This window comes from Arachis ipaensis, chromosome B2 (genome assembly GCF_059453495.1).
Source record: "Arachis ipaensis isolate K30076 ecotype BB chromosome B2, ASM5945349v1, whole genome shotgun sequence".
Lineage (NCBI taxonomy): Eukaryota > Viridiplantae > Streptophyta > Magnoliopsida > Fabales > Fabaceae > Arachis > Arachis ipaensis.
In genome coordinates, this window is record NC_142437.1 from 13,907,503 (window position 1) to 13,932,294 (window position 24,792).

The 24,792-nt window shown below is 29.0% G+C and overlaps 2 protein-coding genes across 3 annotated transcripts; one reads left to right on the top strand and one right to left on the bottom strand.

Annotated features, from left to right (window-relative positions):
* Positions 1–2,181: 2,181 nt before the first annotated feature.
* LOC107624914 (protein indeterminate-domain 12) lies at positions 2,182–8,455 on the top strand. Its single transcript, XM_016327399.3, has 3 exons — positions 2,182–3,380; positions 3,636–4,032; positions 7,252–8,455. The coding sequence occupies exons 1-3, from the start codon at positions 3,191–3,193 to the stop codon at positions 8,132–8,134; spliced, it is 1,470 nt and encodes a 489-aa protein (XP_016182885.1). The 5' UTR covers positions 2,182–3,190; the 3' UTR covers positions 8,135–8,455.
* A 7,650-nt stretch (positions 8,456–16,105) lies between these two features.
* Positions 16,106–24,121, bottom strand: LOC107624912 (2-oxoglutarate (2OG) and Fe(II)-dependent oxygenase superfamily protein). 2 transcript variants are annotated; one of them, XM_016327398.3, is made up of 15 exons: positions 23,963–24,121; positions 23,799–23,876; positions 23,582–23,665; positions 23,106–23,273; positions 22,936–23,004; positions 22,704–22,830; positions 22,070–22,142; positions 21,685–21,801; positions 20,026–20,145; positions 19,889–19,907; positions 19,311–19,386; positions 18,890–19,206; positions 18,186–18,301; positions 18,008–18,101; positions 16,106–16,443 (listed from the first exon to the last, which is right to left on the bottom strand). In XM_016327398.3, exons 1-15 carry the CDS (start codon positions 24,050–24,052, stop codon positions 16,393–16,395), a joined length of 1,599 nt encoding a protein of 532 aa, XP_016182884.1. In that variant the 5' UTR covers positions 24,053–24,121; the 3' UTR covers positions 16,106–16,392. The 2 variants fall into 2 exon arrangements, with proteins under 2 accessions (XP_016182884.1, XP_020971177.1); XM_021115518.2 differs by having other exon boundaries at positions 23,582–23,699; positions 23,963–24,083.
* Positions 24,122–24,792: the final 671 nt, after the last annotated feature.

Here is a 24,792-nt window from a genome sequence, read left to right on the forward strand (position 1 = left end):
TGAAATCAACGGGTCAATTTATTTAGTAAATCAATTCACTTGATGAATCATGTACTCATACATGTACTAAAGACTACCAAAATACTGATAATTTGAACTTTTACTTTAGCCTACCTAAATTTATGTTTATCGGGAGAAAAAAGAAATAAAAATATTATATATATTAAATTTTAGTATGATTATATTATAGTAATTATAATAATTATATAAATATTATTAAAATTAAATTTATATTTTTTTAAGTAATTATTTAAAAAATATTATTTAACAATAAAAAATGTTATTTTAATTTTAGTAATATTTTTAAAAATATTATAGTCACCATATACTATAATTATATATTAGAATGGTGATATATATATATACATGTACTTATTAGGGATGAAAAGGCTATTAACTTTTAAGAATCTACTAACTTTAATAATTAATAACTTGATCATGAGATGATAATCCAAAACTAAATGATCACTTGAGTAGCATACATATAATATCATCATTGTCATTCATCTCCCATAGAGAAAATAATTAAAGAAAAGGATGAATAATCTAATCCTTATTATTCCAGCTGATTCCAAACTCTTGGAGGACAAAAGCCCACATAGGATTCCAAATTAAATTAATGGAGAACAAAAAATATACATTTCTATAGAAGAAATCTAAAACTGTCCTTGGGTAGTTTCAAAGGGCTAATTTGAGATGGGTCCAATTTCATACACGCCTAAGGTTTATATGGAATGTGATTTTTGCATGGTGGTGGCTAATGAAAACCAATGCTTTGTGACCACAAAGACAATTTTACCCTTTAAAATGGACAATTTGTGCTACCCCTTTTGTAGCTTTAGATTTGGGTTTGGAATAAAGAGGGTAAAAAAAAGAAGCCTTTGCAAATTCTCCTTGGTGGGGTTTGTAGAGCACACACTTTCTCTACAAACTAGGATGTAAGAGAATAATAATATATAACACTGAAAGATAGAGTGACACAAAATCCTCAAGTGTTATAATGGAAAACAATCATTTGCTATAAAATTCCACGAAACAAATAATAAGCATGAGGAAAGTATATGTACCTAATAGAAAAAATGAACATGCCATTTTGATCACATTATGGATTATTATATATCTATTATGTTATATAAAATATATAATATGTGTAGGGTCTAACTCATTTTGAAGATAGATAGATTGAATTACTATATTTATAATAGAGAAAAATTAGGAGTTCTAACTCATTTTTTAAATTATTCTTTTTAATTTTAGATAAAGAAATTTTTTATTTTTTTATATTTTTAACAAATAATATATATTTAAATTTTTACTCATTTAGCATTAAGAAGGTAATTAGATCAGAGGATAAATTAAAACTTTGAAACATTACTCAAATTCATAAAATTTTTAAGATACTAAGTAATTGAATTAAATAATAAATATTTTTACTCACGTGAAAACACATATAATTAAATAATATTTGTATAGTAGATATTTTATGCAAAATATTATAGTGGCTAGAGATTATATATATGCACTGTATAAGTTGAATATCAATCAGTGAATCAATAATGTTTGCTGTGGGGTTTATCTCTGCCTTTCTACCTTCCCCCATCTCCCTTTATTATTATTATTATTATTATTATTATTATTATTATTATTATTATTATTATTATTATTATTATTATTATTATTATTATTATTATTATTATTATTATTATTATTTAACTTTTAGTTCTCTTAAATCTTAATTAAGCAGAATGTGTATATGTCTCTTTTTTAAAATCATTCCATGGCTCTTTTAAGATTTGGGTGTTTTATAACAGAAACAAAGGAAAAGACAGAAAGTTCCATGCATGCATCTGGCCCTTTCTCATCAAAAACAAGGATTAATAACCAATTTAGTTTTTCGAAAATATTTGATAATAAAAAATATTAGTAAAAAATTATTAAAATGTATTTTTTTAGTTTTATTTATAAATTTTATTATAAATAAATACTAAATAAAACAAGTTTAGTTGTTTAGTCAGATTATTTTTTTATCTTCCTAACATTACCATTAGTTTTTATTTAAAAGAATGAAAGCAAAAGTAAAGAAAAATTAAAGTGATTATTTTTCAAAAAAATAAATAAATAAATTTATAAATTTGTGAGTAAAGTGATTTAGGATATTTCCTAGTCTTTGCCTTGCTACTCCCATCTATCTAACTTCTCTATCTTTCTCTCTCTCAAGACTTCTTAGTTCTTAGCTTTTTTTTTTTTCCTGAGTCTCCTTGCACACCTTTTCCTCATCAAATCACCCATGTTTTTTTTTTTTTAATTTTAATTTTTCATTTTGTTTCTCATAAAATTTTAATTTGCCATGCCTTTTTCAATTTTTTGCCACCATCACTTCCTCCTTATTAGTCTCTAATTGTCATCATCACCTTCTTCTCTTCTCTTACAAATACCACTCATTACAATTTCTCTTTGCACACTCAATTATAGATTAAGGGCAAAAAAAAAAAGAAAAAAAAGTAACTAGATGCTAGCTAGATAGATTTTTATATATTGAGCTATACATATAATAATTCTACTTTAATATTTTTTTCATCAATTTCTTTAATTTTGATTATTATTATTATTGCATGTTAATGATGATTCTCTTCATGAATTCTACATAGATATAAACACAACACACATATATAGAGAAATAGAAAGAGATATGTCTGAAATAGTTGTTCAGAGTTGTTCAGACAAGTAATCCATGGCATAGATAGCGACTTGAAAAAAAAAAAAAAAAATACACACACCACCATCATCATCATCTCCTCTCTTCACGAGATTAATTAATTTCTCTTTTTTCTAAAAAAAAAAATCTTTTTTTTTTTTGTTTATGATATTGCATCACAAAAGCAAATGATTCCTTTCTCTATCTATATATATCTTCCACCTATGTTCACTAGCAAGGTTTCTTTCTTCTTAATTATTTTGTGTTCCAAAGCTTAAATATTATTTATATATTTATTTGGTTTGTTAATTATAGACACAACCAAAGAAATTAATATACACAGAGCTATGATTTTGGAAACAAACAAACCAAGACATTAGAATATCGTATCTTTGCTTCCTCTTTTTTTTTTTCTTTTTTTTTTTCCCCTTCCCCACTATCTTCTTTTTTTTTTTTTTTTTTTGTTCTAAGTTGGAGAATTTTTCTTAAGGCATAATGTTCCCAGCAGTTATGTCCAATTCTACTTCTTTGTCTGAAGAAGCAAGTGTCTCTTCTGGCACAAGAATTCAAGACTTTGGTGCTACCTTAAACCATGTTGTTTCAACCATTTCTCCTCATCAACAACAACAACAACAACAACCTCCTCAAAAGATCAAGAAAAAGAGAAGCCTCCCTGGAAATCCAGGTACCAATAATAATTTCAATTTTTATATATCATATATACAAGCTTTTGTTATTATTATCATTATTTTTTATTAAGTTTTAGAATAATATATTGTCTGCCTGAGAATTAAGCTATTATTCTTAACTATATTATTAAAAAAATAATTAAAAATAACTCATGATATTATTATTGATCACTTTTTAGTATATAATAAAAATTTTCTAATTTTTTCCTTTTTTTATTTATTTTTTGTATTTTTTTGGGATATGATTTTAGACCCAGATGCTGAAGTGATAGCTTTATCACCAAAGACACTATTAGCAACAAATAGGTTTGTGTGTGAGATCTGTAACAAAGGGTTCCAAAGGGATCAAAACCTTCAGCTTCATAGAAGAGGGCACAATCTTCCATGGAAGCTGAAGCAAAGGAACAACAAAGAAGTGAAGAAGAGAGCATATGTTTGCCCTGAACCTTCATGTGTCCATCACAATCCTTCAAGGGCTCTTGGGGACCTCACTGGAATCAAGAAGCATTATTGTAGAAAACATGGTGAGAAGAAGTGGAAATGTGACAAGTGCTCTAAGATCTATGCTGTTCAATCTGATTGGAAGGCTCATTCTAAAACTTGTGGTACTAGAGAATATAGATGTGATTGTGGAACCCTTTTCTCCAGGTATCTATTCATTATTTTTACTTATGCGAATTTAATTTTGATGAACTGAAAGTAAAAATATTTTTTATAATTATTTAATTATTATTATTTTTTTAGATGAATATTTACGTAATTAATATAAAGGGCAGTTATTTTTATTGAAGTGATAATACGTAATAAAATATGTATGATTTTAAATTGTTGTTATGGTCATACTTGCAATGCATGTAAATATTTTTGTTACAATTGCATTTTGATGTAAATGTTGTGGATAATTACTTACCACAATTTAATTAAAACCATGAATATTATTACACCAAATATGTTTCTAGCAATTTGAAAATAATGTCCATATTTTGGTGTTTGATGTGTTCTTGTTGGATGATTTGGATTAATCTTTTTCTAATTAACCCTAATTGATTAGCTAGTTTTTATTATGTTTTTTTTTTATTTGGGCAATTATAAAAAAACATGGGGTGTCCTCATGTTACATAAAAAGGGGATTTTTATTAATTATTTTAATTATTTGTTTTCGGTGGATCTTTGTTCTTATATGAGAATGGTAAACTACATGTATCTCCTGGAATTTATCTATGCAATAAATGTTTAATTGTTATGGCAGTTTGCATGGAAATGGACACAACTAATTATACAAGTGTCAATTGCAAAGTAAAGAAGAGACTGAAAAAAACTTTTACCTGTTTTCTGAATCCTAAAACTGCCAAATGAATGTGCGGCAACAACAAAAAATCCAATCCACACATCTTTTGTTTTTATCTACTGTATTATCTGTGACTCAATAGCTTCATATAATTAATTTTTAATTATTTTATATAATATAATATTTAATTTATTTATTTATTTATTTAATGCATGTTATAACCTTATGATGCATTCACATGCATGTCTGCATGAGAAGCATGATATATACTATTTCTACATTATGTTCCAAAAATTTATAAATTTTTCAATTAATAGGGTTTTATTTAGGCTACACAAAAATTCCAAGTGTGTCAGAATTGGTGCTCAATTGTTTTCAAGACTTCTACTACTATTTATTATTTAATATTTAATTTCTCTCTCTCCTTTATTTTCTTTCTCTTTCTCTTTTTCTTTCTATGCACAAATATGTGTGTAAATGGAGTGGCTGCAGTCTCTAAGAAAATGATGAACATCTATTTTTGTCCACTGAAAAAAGCAATAAAGAAGCACATACATATATAATACTTGTTCTAAAAAAATTGTGATGATTTCTTACTTTTTAAAATTTTCTCTTAATAATAATTTTTTATTTTATTTTATAATATTGAAAACGCCATTTGCATATTGTGTAGTGTATGTGTTGATGATCTTTCATCATCATTCTGAAAATCTGATAAATCTGCCAAAGATCTGATATGCTAAGTAGCTTTCTTTGCTTCTTCATCAATGGATACTTGCTACTCATTTCAATTATGCTTATCTTTGTGTGTCATGCATGAGTTTCTAGTTCCCAAACACTTTTTGCTTTCCCATCATCATCACAACATTACCAAATATCTTCCAACATTTTAATCCATTATTATAATTTTATACAATTTAATTTTCAATACACTTTGATGTGTATATCTTGTCACGTAATTAGATGTACGTGTAAAATTATTGAATAATACTAGATAACTTATTTTTTTTAAGTTAATATCAATCAAATTTTTTTAAAATTATCTTATTTATCTTAAATTTTAGACTCTAAATTATAAATATAAACACTAAAATTAAACCATGTTAATTAACTAAAAATTAATATTTTATATTTTTTAAAAATTATTTTAAACTGATAGTGAATCAAAATTAAATTCAATTTTATGTACTATAGTTTTCATGCATGTATACATCAAAGTATAAAGGCCATCAAATTAGGAAAATATTTTTTCACATCCAAATATATATATATTGTACCTTAGCTTCTATGTCAAAAGTGTCAACATATATATTCTCAATTAAACACTTCTCTTTGCTTTTTTTTTTTTTTTTGGTGTCTCAAATATATAATACACCCAATTTTATGCATTACATATATATACAATGTCACTATCTAATTTGTGACCACGCATGATTATATGGTTGATACTATAAAACTCTCCCATAAAATTTGACCCTATGACTTATAGGTGATGTTCCACTTGGTCTTTACTATTAATTAAACCCTTTGACACACTCTTTGGTATTGCGTGTGGAATACTATGCATGATTCTTTTGTTTTTCCCACAAATACCTTTTTGGCCAAACGGAGCACAATCCCCAAGGACGTAATATAATTTCTACTTTGCTTATTGTGATGTCCTCACATTACATTTTTGCATGCATGATTTGTGTGTGTATGTGCATTCATTATTATTTTACCCTCATTTCATATATTCCTCAACCTAGTATTACACAAGGTTTAGTTAATATGTGTGTTACAAATATGTATTTAATTATTAATAATGAAAAAGTTTAAAATGTTTTTTTTTATAAAAAAAATTAATTAATAATTTTCTTCTAATATATGCTACAGACTTACTACATCATCAATATATTAGTTTTTCAAAATTCCATGTTCATCACTGTAATTTTAATTTCCTCCCTGTATTTATAAAACAAGGAAGGTTAGATTTCAAAATGAGGGAGAGAAAACAAGGCTATGAACATGAAATTTTGGGATATTAAACTTTAAACCCTAATCTAAGATTACAATTGATGAACACACCCATAATTTGTATTATGAGTACAAGAAGTTCATGTAAGACTCAATTTTTTCTCTTACTTCTCCTCTTTCCTTTTATAGCATCCTTATGATAGTCCAGTTGATGGTACTTAAATAAATGGTTGTAATTTCAATAGAAAAAAATTCCCATATTTCAATAATGAGACGTTTTTGGATCATTCTTTTTCTCTCCCTTTGCTATATATATATATATATAACAACAGTAGTGATTAAATGACTTATTTTTCATATAATAACGTGCATTCTTGATGTAAAGTTAATATTTAAAAATCGTTAAATAATTTGATAAATTTGACTAAATTATTATTTAATTATTTTTAATTATTAATTTTTCACGAAGACAACTACACGTGTGTCTTCACCGATTTACTTATCATTTTATCATGATTTGTGATAATAAAAGTATAAGTACAGAATGAATAGAAGAAAAAGGAATAAGAGAAATTTTGATTATTATTTTTGAATTTGATGTTGAATTGAAAAAAAAAATGCAGGAAGGACAGCTTCATAACTCATAGGGCATTCTGTGATGCATTGGCTGAAGAGAGTGCAAGAGTTTCAGCAAACCAGCATCAATTAATCACAACACCTTCAAATCCATTACTCCAATCCCTCTTCCTTTTCCCAACCCAAAACAACTTCATCAATCCATGGGACCCACAATCATCTCAAGAAAACCCTAACCCTAATAATAATAATAATAATACACTTCTTCATAACATCAACATTAAGCCTGAAGTTCAAAGCTTTCACATCCCAAATTCCGATAATGCCCCTCCATTGTTCCTTCACCAAAACCCCAGCAAGAATAACACCATCATGATGACGTCACCCTTCAGGAACAACCCGCACGTGCGCATGCAACCACAATCCAACAGTGCTAATGCTGCTGCTGCTGCCACGTCAGCACATCTCTCAGCCACTGCACTCCTCCAGAAGGCCGCGACCGTGGGCGCGGCCGCCATCACGGGCCCTAATGCCTCACTTGGAGTTGGCCAGCACGTGACTCGTCACGTGACTGAGCTCGGCGACATGACTCAGCTTGACTCGGTTCATTTCATGAACAACATGGGAGTGGGAGGGTTTAACAACAACAACAACAACACAAGGAGCCTCAAGAGTAGTGATGATCTTACAAGAGACTTTCTAGGGTTAACCGGAGATAACAACGGCGGAAGAGGCGGCGGCTGTGACGGAGGAAATGCTGGCGCAGTTGACGTTAGCATGAATATGAAGGACATGCTAACGTACACCGGGAACATAGATTACCAACAACAACACCACCATCATCTTCGACACCCGTTGTTTAAGTCACCACAACAAGGTTTTGGATTTCTTGGAACAACAACTGCCCCAGAATCATGGGGCAATTGTTGATGATGATGCAATTATGTTAAAAAAAATTAACGCACAGATACAAATCTAACATCTCGTATTCTTCCGTGTGTAAATACGATGTGTTAGAGTTGTATTTGCGCGAACCCATTTCACAATGCAAGAGTGCAAAACTATAGGGGTAAAATCGGAAACTGAATATGAATTGTCACTTATACCCTTGTCATGATGAACGTGTATTTTCCTTTCTCTTTGAACTAGCTAGCTAGTTACAATGGTTTTTAATTGTTTCGATTTTTCGTTAATGAATGAACCATATGCATGAGTGTGAATTTATTTAGTTTATTTAGCAAGATTTGTTTTTATTTTCCTCGGTCTTTGCTTCTTTTTAAGCCTTTTATTATTGTTTCTTTCCTAAAGGTGCAATCCTTTATTGTACTTAATTATAGTGCTTAGTTAGTTGTTATCAACTTTCAATATAAATTTATATTATAATATGCAATTAATATATAATGGACCTAAATGAGTAGCTTTGCTATGTCTATTGATATTATATTAGAGGTTAATTACCATATGTTCTTATTTTTCATGAAGGAATTGTGTTGATATCTATTCATTATTTATTGTATAAGTAGATTGAAATAGTTAATCATATAATTAAGTAATTGAGGAATGATGGAGGACCATCAGAATTTAGTCATTAATATTTAAAAATTTAGAATAAAATATATTATTAAATTACTAAACTAAAAATTTTAAGTTAATAACTAAATAATGATAAAAAATAATAAATTTTGATAGGCTCTTAACTTTTTTTTAAATAATTTTATAACATCATATTTAAATTTTTATAACTAAAATGTTTAAAATTCGACTATTACTATCATTTTTTCTAAGGCAAAAAATAAAACTTAGATGTATAAGAAAACGCTCACTTGCGAATAAATATATTAAATATATAATTATATTACTTATATCAAAAAATTAACTAATAATTTTTATAAAATATATATTAAAATATAAAAGATATATATAAAATAAATTAAATAATATATATGTTTATATATAAATACATAATAACTACTATAGTAAATAATATTTTCATTAAACATATAAGTATTTGCATATATTTATTATAAAACAATAATATTGAAAAGACAAAAAAAAAAAAAATTTATCAGAAAATAAATAAAATAAATTTTAACTATTTTTTATTTTTTATTTTTTTACCAAACGTTTTCAATTCTGAAACATTATTAACTTGAATAAATATGTTGTATTAATTATATTTATGTAGTGAGTATAGATGAGATGAGTGTGAAGGGATGTATAGAAGGGGGGAATGGAAGAGGGGACGATGGTGGCCTTTCTTTTGTTGTCAGAGAAAATGTCACATGCGAGAGAGATTCATAATCATTAGTCCTTTTTGTTGCTATCACCACACCTAGCTATGTCCTTTCTTTGTCTTGACAGCTTTTGATTCTCTTCTATTCTGCTACTTGCAAATATTATGTTTCTATTTCTTCCTCCCATCCATTTTATTCTCTTTACTTTCAACATTAATCATCAACTTTACTTCCCATTTTTCTATCAGGATTTTAATTACAAATCCTTTAACTAAAAAGATAATAACTTTAAGTTATTAATCTCTTTTGATGCATGTTGAAAGTTATTAAAATGTTCAAAATCTTTATAATTATAAAGATTTTTATGTAGTGAACATTTTATTATGTGGATATTAAAAATCAATGGTCAAATTGGTCAATAATATAAAATATGTTAAAATATAAAATATATTAAAATTAAAACAATATATACATTTATATACAAATATATAATAACTGATTTAATAATTAATTTTTTGTGTACATAGTATTTTTAAAAACCTTAATATCTTTGATAATAAAAAAAATCCTAATTTGAATTTTTTTTTTTTTTGCTTATTCAATTTTTATACTAGAAATTAAAAGATATTGTCTAGTAGAAAAATACAATTAAATTTTACACTTATTATCTTTAAAATATTTATTTTAAAAAAATTTAGGAGTTAATATTTTTTTATCAATCCAATACTTTATTTTTATATTATTAGATTTTAGAGGTTAGAGTTTAAAATTTAGTATTTAGTAGTTTAGAATATTGATTAAAAGTGAAATTTTTTTTTTTTTACCAAAGATAGGAGACTCAAATCCGCAACCTCTTAATTGAGTACGGAGAAACTATGCTATTTGAGCTACAAATGGTAAGTGAAACATTTTGTTAGTGATGTAACTTTGTTCAAATTAAATCCATTTTCTTTTCTTTTTTTCCTTCCATAATTCCATTCCATTGAAATATTTAATTATTTATGACTAAAAATTCAGCTATTTATATATGCTATAAATTCGGAGAGGAAATTGGAAAACAATGACAACAGATGGGTACATATATCTAATAAATTTGGTATGGTACACAGCAAAATCTCATCAAATAATGAGAATATTGAATCCTTGGAAATTAAAACTCTATCTCAAAATATTAGAAGTACATAAAAGATTTTGGATCATTCCAATCATTATTCTATTTTGTTATCATAAATACCAAAACTTAAACTGTTTGTCTACATATTATTTAAATTTGTTTACTACTAAACTTCAGTTAGTGACAAATGTATAAACAAATTATCTAGTTGTATAAATTTTTTACCTATAATAATTTTTATTTCATAGGTTATCGCATCCTTATCATACATATATACACATACAAAGAGATCAACGAAGTTGAATCTGTAAAAATAAAGATTTCAAAATAGGTTATAAAGATATAAAAATTTGAAGGGCATAGTTTTTGTATTATTTTTGCTAATGAAAGATATAAAATATAAAAATAATTATGAGTATGAAGTAGGTTATCACGTCGAAGAGGAATAGAGGATAGATGAGGTTATCATATGTCGGCAAAAGAGGTCAACCACAACCATGCAATTTTTTAAGACTCAAATGCCCTTATATTCAACCCACCATCTTAAGAAAATAATAAGATAAGCGTGTAAAATGGCAGAAATTATTTTTAATATGGAGATAAAGATGGTGTTTTAGTTTAATATTGATATTTAAAGTGTATTACAGTATTGTGGAGGTGTAAAAAGGTGTTTAATACATATTCTGCGTGTTAATAAGATGATGACACGTGTGCAACACGCATCCTGCGTATTGACTCTCTACTTGCAAAATTTATCCACCTGTAATTACATCAAATAATCTCATTTTTAACCAAAAACACCAATATTTTTTCATATAAAAAAATTAGCCGTAAAATGGTACTAAAAATTTATGTCGCTGATAAAAATTAACTCAAAACGATATAAATGGTAAATAAATTCTGAAAAATTTAAAAATATAACAAAAATAAAAAATTTCATTTTTTAAATAACAAATAAATTTTATATTTAACAAATAACTTATATATTTTATCTATATTTTTTAGAGAACATTTGAATAAGTATTTAAAATATGCATGTAACCAAAAATCAATCATTATAGATATTTTTTTAATTTTTAAAAAAAATCTAGTTATTCACAAAAAATATAAAAAATTCACTTAATATAAAATTATCAAATTTTTAAAAGTGAAAAAAAAATTTAATCAAATTCAAAAAATAGCATGAAAATCAAATTTCTAAATTCTTTTTTAAAAATAATAACCACAACAACAACAAGCTTTACTACTTCTATAGTAAGTCAGTTCAACTAAGGTCAAATTAATTCTTTAGTAGATTTTATGTACTAGTTGTTTAACCAAAAACATTTAACATTAAATAAAACAAAAGGTACATATAGAAGATATCAACTTGCCTGATCCCTCTGCAATTGGTTAAATTAATCACCAAAATCTGAATTTAAATACTAAAAAAAAATGTTAGTGGTGTTGGTGAAAACTTGTGACTTTTGGGACATTATTTGACAATGATTTTGTTCAAGTCTCTGTAGATAGTGAACGATGTAGATTGTCAATTGTCAAGATTGTTCTTAAGAAGTGACGTAATTTTGGACTTAGCTACTAAAAATGCCAAAGGGTTCCACGTCTCTAGCTTTTGTCTTTATTTGTGTAAATTGCAAATTAAAATCATGGCTCCCTAATTGGGTCAAGTAGGACATTATTATTTTAAGTTCACTCCACTTCTTTTTTATTTTTTAAAGTAAAAAAAAAAACCTCAAATGAAATTTTTAAGGATGTGAAAGAAGGTTTAGACCGAAACAGCTCATCATATATATATATATATATATATATATATATATATATATATATATATATATTCTTTTGTGAAATAAATTCTATATTGTTGCCCGTGAGTCTATTGTGAATAAGTAAATTGTACTATGCAACCAAGCATCATGAGTCCTCTCAAGTGTAACTTTTCACAATATCAATTATTAATTAAATATTAATAGAGTTTAATTTACACAATCATCTCATTATATTATATCTATTTTTTAATGATTATTCACATTATTAATATAAAAAATTATTATTTTTACTGACATAATATTACGTAATTAAATATACATATAAAACTGCTTTACACTAACAATATATCAAAATTAAATTTATATTAATAAGTTTAATATTCTCAAATGATTTTAATTTCCAGCGATATCAAATTAGTAGGTGCTGCCACATAGATACCAGCAATTATTAAAAAAAAATAACTATTTTTATTAATGTAAAAATATCTAATTAAAATTTAAAAATCTATACTTTATAAAAATTAAACTCTTATAAAATGTAAATATCAACATGATGATTGTGCATGTATACTATTAATCAGTTGCTTTTTAATTTTCTTATCAACCATTGAGATTATTATTCATTTTAGTCTCAAACTATCATTATCAAACTTTATTTAAAGAAGATAATTAAATTCCATATGACAATGATGAGAGTTATGTGTATGTGGGTCCCTAAAATTGAAAAAGATTCAAAGACATTGCAAACAAATTAAGCTTATTAACAATTTGGAGCAGACAAGTCAAAGATAAAAGCATTTCTAAATACATACAAGTGTTCATTCATAGTAAAAACTATTTTCTATTTCCATTCCACTTCCAACGAAGAATGCAATATTGGATCATTCCACTTCCAACTATGGTTTTAGGAATTTTAAGAATGTTATGGGGATATCCAACCCCATCCAAAATTTATTGAACAAAGCAGCATTACACCAAATTCCAAGAAATTCTTTTCCTTGGCACTTTTTCTTTTCAAGGGGGTTTAAGTGAAAAAAAAAATTAAAAAGAGAAATGAAAGGGGGGAAATGGGTATAATTTTAAGAAATTAATGGAGACTTTTTTTTTTGTAAAAAGAAGCAAGTGACGCAACCCTAAAATCTTACAAGCGTGAGTGAAAAGGTAAATTAAGCCCATGGTGTATGTATGTATATATATTTGTGCTAAGTGTAATAGTGGTCCAGACACAAGATAGTAATCAATTAAAAAGGAAAAGAGTAAAGAAGAGAATAGAAAATAATTAAAGGAAAAGGTGAAAAAATAAATGTCAACGGTTAAGGGGGTTGAAAAAAAGAAAGAAAGAAAGAAAAATTGGTCATTGTAGCTTTGAAAGCTTGAATTAAAATTCTGAGCAATCTTTTCTGTTAATACTTTATCAAATTTTGTGCACACACTCCCCCAACATCACACAGCCTTTGGTTGGCAACTAAATCCACAAATGCAAATTCAACATTAGCTAAGTCAATTTGATGAAAAACTCAGTATCATATGTATTGTGTGGTAATACAAATACTGACTTCAAATTGTTCTTGAGATCAGATGACTTATTATTTGTCCTTCAATTTATTTTAAAAGTATAAGATTTGCTTTATGAATTATCTCAAGATGAAAACTTTCGTCTTTGATATCTTACATTTGCCCTAAACATATGTTTATCTCAAAGGATGCCACCAATTACTTGTCAAACTCTTAACAATAATAGTAAGAGTACACTTAATCAACAACAAAAATGCTACATGCATATAAAAAATCACCCACCAAATTAATCGTCATGTATTTGTGTTTAAATATACGTGTTATTTAACTTATTTTTAATATATATTTTATAAGATGGCTAATTTAGTAGTTAATTTTTTGTGCACATATAATAATAATAATAATAATAATAATAATAATAATAATAATAATAATAAGAAAAAGTATAGGTAGACAATAAAAATATTAAACAATGTGAACATTAGATATATCGGATGTTCATTTCACTAGGTGTACGGATGGTAATTCTAATATTAAGATTTAGATAATTAATTTAGAGGTGTAGTGTATTTTTATTTGATTTGTGATTGTTCATATTGTTTAAAATGATCATTGTTTACCTAACACTCCCCTAATAATAATACCCATTAGTTCTTCATAATTTTCTTAAAAAGGACCACCACCACGACGGATCCTAATAGTATAATCTAATTCATAATTTGGCTTTGGCTATCTCATAATAAAGCTTCTCAAAATGGAATTCCATATTGAAAAATGGAGCCAAAAGAAAAAAATAGCAAAATAAAACATAAATATAGCAAATTGTTTGGAAACTACCATTGAGGTTGGCATTAAATAAAGTTGTGAGCTTTGCATGCTCAACATATAAACAAAACTACAAAAGGAATGGAGAAAAGTTTCACTGCCACTAAATCCTCGGTATATGCAACTACAACTACAAGAGAGGAGGTACAATTACTACAAGGGTAAAAAAAAAACAAAAAAAGAACATAGGGATTAACAAAAGTTTTTATTTTTTATGGTATATCCAATCTTTTAGAAAGTATATGGCATAAGTTGCAGGGTTAAGGTACAAAACATCCCATTTGCCTACTAAAGAAGAAAAGAACTAGTGTGAGTGAGTGACTCTTTTTTCAATACAAATATCTCTCCCTCTGCAGAAGAAGAAGCACAAGTAGACAAAACCAACATCCTCTTGTTTCTTTCTTTCTTTCTTTCTTTCTTCTATTCCCCTCTCTTCACCTTAATTGCATATGTCATCTTCCACTAGGGAATCTACCTCCTTTTTCTTCTTTACAAAATACTGAGAATTAATTATTACCTAAACTTTCTTTTCAATGCTATATTTTCTACCCTTTTTTCTCCCTTCTGCTGCAAATCCTTGCACACTAGACACAATGCAATCCACTCCACACAAACACACAAGAATCAGACAATATATTGACAGATGTAAAGGTTGTAGTTAAATTAAATGGCAAAATCTTGGAAGGTGATATGCTTTGCTCACCCTATTTCAGAACCAATATTCTTGGAACTTAAAACAGAAAACTAATTTTCATTAAGCATCATTTAAAAAAAAACATTAAAGATGTGTTTAGTTTCTAGAGTTAATAATTATACCGAATGTCTCTGAAAGTTAGGTAATATTAGGCACAACACTCTTTGATTTGTCATGTTTTATGTTTGTAAAAAAAGACCTAACAAATATAATTTCACAAATACAAAAGTGTCGTATGTACGAATACCTACTTATGGAAAATGCTACTGTAATTTACCCTAATTTTATTTTTATTTCCTACTTTTAGCACTTTACGAAGAAAACGTAAATATAGCGAAAAACAATACAATTTTAATTTTTGTTTTTAATATATTCTTTACAAAACCTTGAAAATATAAAATAAAAGCTAAAAATGAGATTAAAAAAAAACAACCAAATAAACTCTAAATATTTCAATTTAATTATACTAATATTTTGAGTTACAATAGTAGTTCAACTTCAACATTAACACAAGTAAAATTCATACTTATACAACAATAACCAAATGTCAATTTAGGCATCTAAGATGTTATAATATATATTCTGATACATTAGCCATACTAGTTTGACACTCTCTTATGCTGCAGAGTGCAAGATGTTAACTCGTAACGACAAATATAACTTCAAGGAATTTGAAGAATTTCATATAATTTTTTCTTATAGTATTTTTTTTAAGGAATGAACCACCAATCTCTAATATTCAGTACAATTTGATTTTCAAAATCTATTGAGATAATTCAATGTACTATTAAAGAGATAGTTGGTAAAAAAAATTGTTGTAATCTTATATATACACAACACTGAATGATGTTCAAATCAGTGATGATCATCTACTGAAATTCAAACAAAGTGACAAAATATAAGAAGTACATAGTACAGACCCAAATGGAAAAAAAGATTGTATTTCAAATATGCATCAATGTTTTTTGCTCTGAGGGTACCTGGTGGGCCAATTCTTCCATAAGGTTCATGTCACTAAGCATCTAAAATGACACCTGGCTTTAGCTTTCAAGATTCACTCCCACAAATTTATCCAACACATTCTTAAATGCCTGCATCATCATCATGCAACAAAAAGAAAATGAGTATTCTCAATTTTATGCACTTTAAATTACACATTGCCTAAAGTTATTCAACATCTGATATAGTTGGCTTTGACTGGTTTAGTTAACAAATTCTACATTTGAAGGACCATACAGTAGCCTGAAATTAAACTATGAAATCTCATTAACCCAACTGCATATATTCTCTCTCATGATGCATGAAAGTGAAACTAAAGTCTCAACGCACATGCAGGGCAACAAATGCCAGAGACTCATGCACTGAAATAATGATAAGGATAGAGACTTGGAAAAAGAAAAGATGTGGTCATCAAAGTATATTTAGGAAATCTGTCCTTCTCGAGGAAAAAAAAAATTAAAAAATACAGAAAAATGAAACAGTACAGTCAAGATTGTCTTAATCACTTGATACCAAGAAATGGAAAAACAGCTTGTTTGGTCAGGAAATCATAATGAGTTTGAATCCAAACTGAAAATGACACACAGTAGAAAAGAAGATAACATGAGATGTATTTAAGATTTTAAGTGATGCAATTAATGGCACCATTCAGATAAGGCACAGTTGATAGGCATAATTTTCACACAATTATATATTTATATTCATGATTTGTTAAGACAAATTCAGAATGTTACTCAATCCAAGAGACGTCTAGAGCCAAATTGAAACCATTAAGTAGCCTTGTAATGAACTAAGGACCAAACAGAAACAAGAATGTGCCTAGTGTAAATTATCAAAATGATATCACAAGTGGGAGGGTGGGAACGAGTATTTCATGGCATGGGAGAAATTTGATCCTGTGTAATATCTCAGGATTGCAAGCCATTCACAGCAACAGCAATTAAAACATGGAGTAACATTTATAAAGTGAAAATAAATAAGATTGTGAACAACCATATTCAGTTTTTTTTATCCAAGTAAACTGATTATATGAATAAGGTTGCTAAAAGAAACAGATATACTTCCCCAGTACACATTTTTAGAGGCTGCTAGGTCGTTCATTGTCTCAAAATAGAGAAAGTAATACTAACTTAATTAGAAAACAAATTCTCAACGAGAAAAAAATCTTAAGAGGTTCTTTAAAATATTAAATTAGAAATCTATTAAATGTGTTAACACTCAGATGAACAACACTGCCCTTGTGTCCATTTAAACGTAGGGCCAAAAAGAAAAAGACTTGTGAGATATAGTTTTATTTTAGAGCTTCATTGCAGATATTACGCTTCCAGCATAAGAAAGAGTTTCTTTTTCTGTGGAGTTTTGGCCTTTATTTCAAGGGAAACTTATCCAATTATCTTAAATTTTTAAAATATCTTTTATTTTGAATCAATGAAGCCCATTTTTCTTTTTTTCTTTTAAAAAGAATAGAAAAAAAAACATAAAAACAAAAAAAAGCTCAAACAAACAGGCCCAAATACCCAACCAAACACATAAATTTTAGGCGATATTTTACTGTTTTCTCACCAATCATGGAAAGAAAAATAAAACAACATAACAGTTTCGTAATTAATATTAAAAACAATAAATGAAAAATACAAGATTCTATGAAATAATTACCTGTTGGGCAAATGCCTCCTTCCCTTTTAGAATTGAATTCATTGCTGCTGATTGGTCGTCAAAAGCACTGTAGAAGACCTCATAAAATCTATTCCTGTAATCACAACAGTAGGCAAAAGCTGGATGTTATCTTGATCACAAACAAAAATGTGAAACACCCGTAGGTATTAGTATGTACCTATCTTCCTCAAGTATTTGTTGATCCATCTCATCAAATTTCCGAGTAAGCACTTCAGCCCCAACTGGAGAAAGTACATGCAATACAAGTGCCTCTAGAGTCCTTGGAAAGTTGTGCTGAAAATAGTAAATAGTCCAACATGCTTGAAACTAGCAAATATTATATGGCCTAGAAGGCTAGAACTATGAAACAAATATATGCACTATATGGATGAAAAACAAAAGAGATGATTAGCATATGATTTCAGTTGCAGATGCAGAACTAGCTACACTATCATGGATAACTGGAAAACTGTACAAAGCACAATATATAAAACTGAAAGAAGCGGCAATAATGTCCTATCCTAATAAGACAAACAAAATTCTCAATCTTGTCCACTCCAAGAATCAATTCTAAATTCTAATGAATCCAAGATATTGAAGCAAAAGCAGCTCCCTTTCAAATAAGAAAGTTATTCTCCCAGAAAGAAAATGGCATAAATCATCCCAAAAGCATGAAGAAATATAAAACAAAACATATCTGTCAACCTAGATTCCTTTGGTGTGATCTGGTAAAAAATAATAATGTCATACTTCAATCTTTACTTTGTCATGTTGTCTAATAATAATTAAGGCACTAAAGCCACAGTTAAAACTACCAAGTAGTGAATTAAAAGACCAAACTGCTTTGACATTTACAAACTTTGTAAGAGAATTCAAACTCACTGCCATTGCAAGAAAGACATATTGGAGAGTTTGCGGCTTGACATCCCAAATAATTTTAGCAACTGGATCATCATTCAAGTCAGCAGTCACTGCTTTCTTACATTCATCATTCTCTCCTAGGTTATGATCACTTGTAGAAGCTGAGTGTGATTCCTGATCCTGACTCGCGCTAATGCAGTTGTGAACCCAGGAAACAAGTTCATGAAGCACCTGAACTGCAGCAGGTTCCAATTCAACCAGTGTGTTCCCCTCACACAGACGTTTCTCTTTAATATCCATTCCTTTTAACATCTTACCACAATTGTCATCCCCATGATCTGGTAATGGCAATGGCAGAAACCATAAGATGGGTGCTTATTTTCTAGTCAGATAACAAATATGGAAAATAACTTCATGAGAAGTCGTTCTATAATTAACTTACCTGCTTCTCCACCGTTAGGGAACTTCTGTGTTAATGTCCTAGTTTTCCCCATCCCCAACTCAAGCAGAACCTGGTCCTGTCCTATAAATTAAAAATATATGTCACAAGCCCCTTACAGAAACTTCTAATTACCAAACAAAAATAAAAATAAAAACAAGAGAAAAGAAATAACCACAGGATGGTTAGCTCCAAAATGCATTTTGACAAGTTAGATGATCACGCCATTTATACACTACCCTCAAATCTATTAATCCTCAACTTTAGCTATGAAAGGTTTCTAAATATTGTAATTCAACACCAAATAACTATCAAATCATGATGAATCAGAAAGTTTACAGCCAGCAAGAATTACTTGCACAGAAAAAGAAGTAAAGGTAATGCACTCAAAGCTATAATCTGAAGAATTTTGAAAAGGTAAATCAGTTACCTACATTCAGATGTGTTCACAAGTTAATAAAGTTGACCTAAATCCTCAGGTATCAATTTTGGCATATCCCACCACCCAATTGATTAATGAATGAATGAATAACGATAGGCTTTATTATTTGTAGTAAATGATATACAAATGAAGCACCTACCATTTCTTTGTCGATCAATCTTGAAGTGTGTCCATTGGCCAATGCGCAAATGATGGTTGCAAAATAAAACAATAGAATTATTCATAAGTCAATAAGTCAGACTATCACAAGTATAAGAAATAAATCCTAGCCAATACCTTCTCAATATTCTGCGTAAATAATATGCATCCATGTGTTCCTGCATGGAAGACATTATGTAGGATCTCCACCAAAAGTTAATAGCAATAGTCCAATCATCACTGTCAACTTGGTGAAACCTGTACAATAATAAAAATAATAAACCAATGATATATGGGAGGAAAAGTGTGACATCTATCAAGTTTACAGAGATGAAGAAAATGTAGATTGCCTAATGAAGCATACAGACTAAGAAGTGCAATATGATAAAAGCATTTTAAAAACCAAACATACAGAAATTACAATATGAAGCATAGTGCATCAAATCCCATGCTTTAGCGACATTGGAAGAAGACAAGTACCAACAACTACAACAAACACTTCTTTTTCCATTGGGTGGAATCAGCTATGTGCATCAAATGGGTCCCTATCAAGAACCATATTTATAGAAACGCCATTAAAATCTAAATCATTTTTAAGGGTTTCTAGTCTTTCATATTCCCCCATAACTATTTGCAATATTGAATTTCTACTCTACTCTTCTTCCTAGGGATATTACAGGTGATCTTCTCACATTATCTAACTACTAAGGTAGAATTCTACCATATTTTTCACATATGCCCCAGCTTTCTTTCTAAAATGTATTCATTGCTAATTATATATTATCTAATGTGTGCACTCAGTCAACATAATACAACATCTCTACAACGTTAAGTTTATTCTATTATTGGTTTTTACTGCCCAATATTCACTGAAACATAGGTCTTATAATTGTACAGTAAATTTTCTCTTAAGCTTGAATGGCAATCTCTTATCACTAATAAGTAACAACAATTCAGACAGACTCCATTTCATCAACTTAGTTTGAAATTATAGTTTACATCTCTTTCTATTTTCCCTTCATTTAGGAGGATGCACCCAAGGAACTTACACCATGTGACTTGCAGGATGATATGATAACCCATTTTCACCTCTAAGCTAGAATATTAGCATACCTCTTATTGAACTTGAATTCCAGATCAAGTGATTGACAAAAACAAAAACAGTTTATTTGCATCTGAAATATGTATCTTGACAAGGCAGAGCATGTTAAGTTTGAATCTTACGCTATATTGATCACAACAAAATGACAAATAACAAGGGGGGAAAAAGGAGGAAGATCCTGTTTCATGTACTCAAGTGTGCGTTATCTTTCTAGAATGTGAATTCTTGAAGGCTATCATGTGTATGAGAAATAGTTTATTGATAAATTCATGCATCTATGAACAAGGTCATACTTGATATTTTTTTAAATTATTATATCAGGATCAATGTCCTAGAATCAACATAAAGATTACACAAAGAAAAGATATAGAAGTGGAAGTCATAAGAGACTTTAGGAAGTGAAGGTCTACAGCAGAAGTGTAACTCATAATAAACTTTTAAGTGTCTGAAAAACCATTTAGCTGACTAAAGGTTGTATTCTCAATAAACGGTGATTACAAAGACTACATTGCAATAGAAAAGCAAAGGTCAACTAGATTTTACATTGGATAAGCAATTGAGCATGAGGCACACACATGTTTAACCACCTCCATCAAAACCAACCAGCATGAACCATTTTCCCCAAATTAAAAAGGGCAGTAATCTACCCTCAATCAGAGGAAGATAAATAGAAATAGTTGAATTTGCAATCTTACCAGCCTTCAGGAATGAAAAGTGCGTCACCAGCCTCAAGAACAACCTTTTGCGCAAAAGCCATCGACCATTCTGCCCTTGGATATATTGAGTAATCAGGGTTTTCTAATGCAACAGAACTGCCACATGGATTTTATTACGGGAGAAAAAAAAGCAAAAAAAAAAAGGAACAAAAACAAAAGGGAACTGTTAGAGTATGATAAAGTGTTAGTGTTATGTGCCATGGGCCTGACTTGTAAAGTTCTATTAATCTCACACAAGTATTAAACCCATTCACTACTATACACACAGGGAACCTAAGTACCCAAAAAATACTAGTTCATGTATTCATTATACAACAGCTATCTATCTACCCTCTCTTTCACTCTATTCGTTTTGAAAGCATACCTGTGATTGGAAGCCTCCCCATATATAGGCATCGGGTAAAGTGAGGGACTAGCAGAAGGAGGCCACAGAACAACTGCAAAGCATTTGGTTCCAGTTAAAGAAGGGCAGAAAGGATTAAGGAGTTGGGAAGTTAGAATGGATTTTTGTAAAAACAAAACAGCTAGAGAACTTATAAGCATAATTAAAACAATTATCAGTGTTTAGTTTTTAGTTTTTTTCAGCCTAATTTAAAGTTCATCTGTAATAAACTATTCAAAACAAAGTAATTGAAACACGCACAGAATCAATAGTTGACGGATCATAATAAAAAGCAGTAAATCAGCTGGAGCTTCTCTCCTAGTTTTTGTTTACCAGATAAGATCTGGAAAAGTCAACAATGAAAATGTTTACAGAGGGAGAAGCAAATAAAGTTCCAAAATTCCAACAGTAGTTCTATATTATTTACTGCAATACTGCTTCAGAGTTCAGGCATTAGGTAGTTCAAAACATCAGCAAGCAATGAAAACTGTAAAAGGTTCCTATAATAATTGATAGTATATTCCTGAACAAGAGAACCTCCACAAAAGAGGGAAAAATTCATAGCAGGATGTAATGTTATATATCAAGAAAAGAAAGATATATAAATATTTAATACCCTGTTTTCGGCCAGAAACTATGCACAGAAGATTGTTGTGTGGATCATAGTGAGTACTTGATCTGGCTTGGGCATTGTTCATCCACAAATTTATAGAAGACAGCTCTTTTCCCTCCAAAATCGGAGGCTGCAGAAAACAACTATTATAAATTAGATTTCTATGACCAAAAATTCCTGCTATGATATGTCGAAATATAGACAGCATAGCAAAATAGCTGGATAATGTACTAACAGTCTGAATGTCTTCCCTTAGAGCCTCCAATTGGACCCTCTCCTCGCGATCGCTGTTCATAATTGGAACCTAAGTTACATTTCACCCCAAAACAATAAAAAGAAAAGAACTTAGCACTTTGAACTGATCGGCAAAATTACATATTATCTCATTGCTGTTGAATTTCCAACCTGTGCCAAATAAATTTGTTCAGGAACACCTTCCAAGGATAAATCACCACACTCTGCGTCATGATTTTCCATGTCAAGGCAAGGATCAAGAGCTTCTTCTTTGTCCTTGCATTTCGTCAGCATTCGTTTCTTACATAAACCAATGAAGGTAGAAAACGGTAGAGGAACCTGCCAGCAACGGAATCGAAAAGGGAAAGTGAAATAAAAGTTTGTTTTTCAGTCTCAACCACCAATAATTAAAATCTACTAAAATGAGAATGATCTAGTTTGAGTCAAGCTAACACCCTATAAGAATAGAATCATCATTCACAACTCAAACTGTCAAACATCAAAATTAACAGTACTGAATCACTTGAACCAAACAGAGACTGAAAAATATAATTCAAACTCAAACTTTACATAGCCACATCCATATCCATATAGAATTAAATAAATTTCGCTCCATAAAATTAAAACAAGATTAAGTGGGAAATTACCCGGTCATGGCTTCCAAGATCACCATAAAAGACGGGTGCAGATTGTGACACCATAGCTTCCACCGTAGCAGAACCTACCCGCGCCTAGGTTTCATTTTCAACAAGCATATACCAGAAACTAAACACATTCAGTTATTTTCATATTCAACATAACACAGAATTTTAAAAAACAAAATAAAATAAAATAGAAACTTCAAATAAATGAATGGTTGTGAACCTGCAAGTAGTTGAGACCACCGTTGGATGGGTTCCATTGAGAGAAAGCTCTCCAGCTCTTAGTGCATCCAACGAACACCTATTTTTTCAGTTTTTTTTTTAATTAAAAATGAATTAAAATTCAAATAAATAATAGTAGGGGAGAGAGAGAAGGTTAATGTTTACAGCGGGAAGATTAGTGGATTCAATGAAGGATTGGAAGTGTTTAGAGGTTGGAAGCTCTTCGTATCTTTGGATTCTAATGGATTCATCCATCCCTAATGCGTTGCTGTATTCAACACACAACTTCGATTGTAGCACTGAACTGAACTCTCTGTGTGTGCAGTGTCTGAAGCTGGTGTGCAAAGATTTTGGGCCTAATTGGGCTTTAATAGCCCAACCTAAAACTCCGTCTATTACAAAACTGGCCCAATATGTACCAAAAATAAAAAACAATAGGTGACCTTTATCCACCCAAGCGAAAAAAAAAAGGTGACCTTTATCCCAATATATTTTAGTTTCACATGGGTCACGCCTCACGGTATTCCTTACTCAACAGGCCAGAACTAATCTATTAGAAATCAAAACCCAATTTAAGAATTTTTTACTTGCCAAATAGATTATTGCATACATAAGAGCTAACCACACACCAACCCAATATATTATATAGTAACAAATTAACAATGCTAATTTGAGTGAAAAAAAAGGTATTTTTTAGGACAACTATATTATATTTGTACCAAAAATCAATTACTATAATATATATATATTAAAAATAAATTAAATATCAGATATATTTATACATAAATATATAGCGATTAATTTGATGACTAATTTTTACTGTGCATATAACAATTTTTTTTTAATACATTCGTGCCTCTTATGTTGAACAATATATATGCCTGTATCTCTTATGTAGAACAATATGTCATGCATGTTTTTGAAAATTGATATAGCAAGACTCTAATTTACCTCTAATTTTAGATAGTAGAAGTTACACATAATATAAAACATAT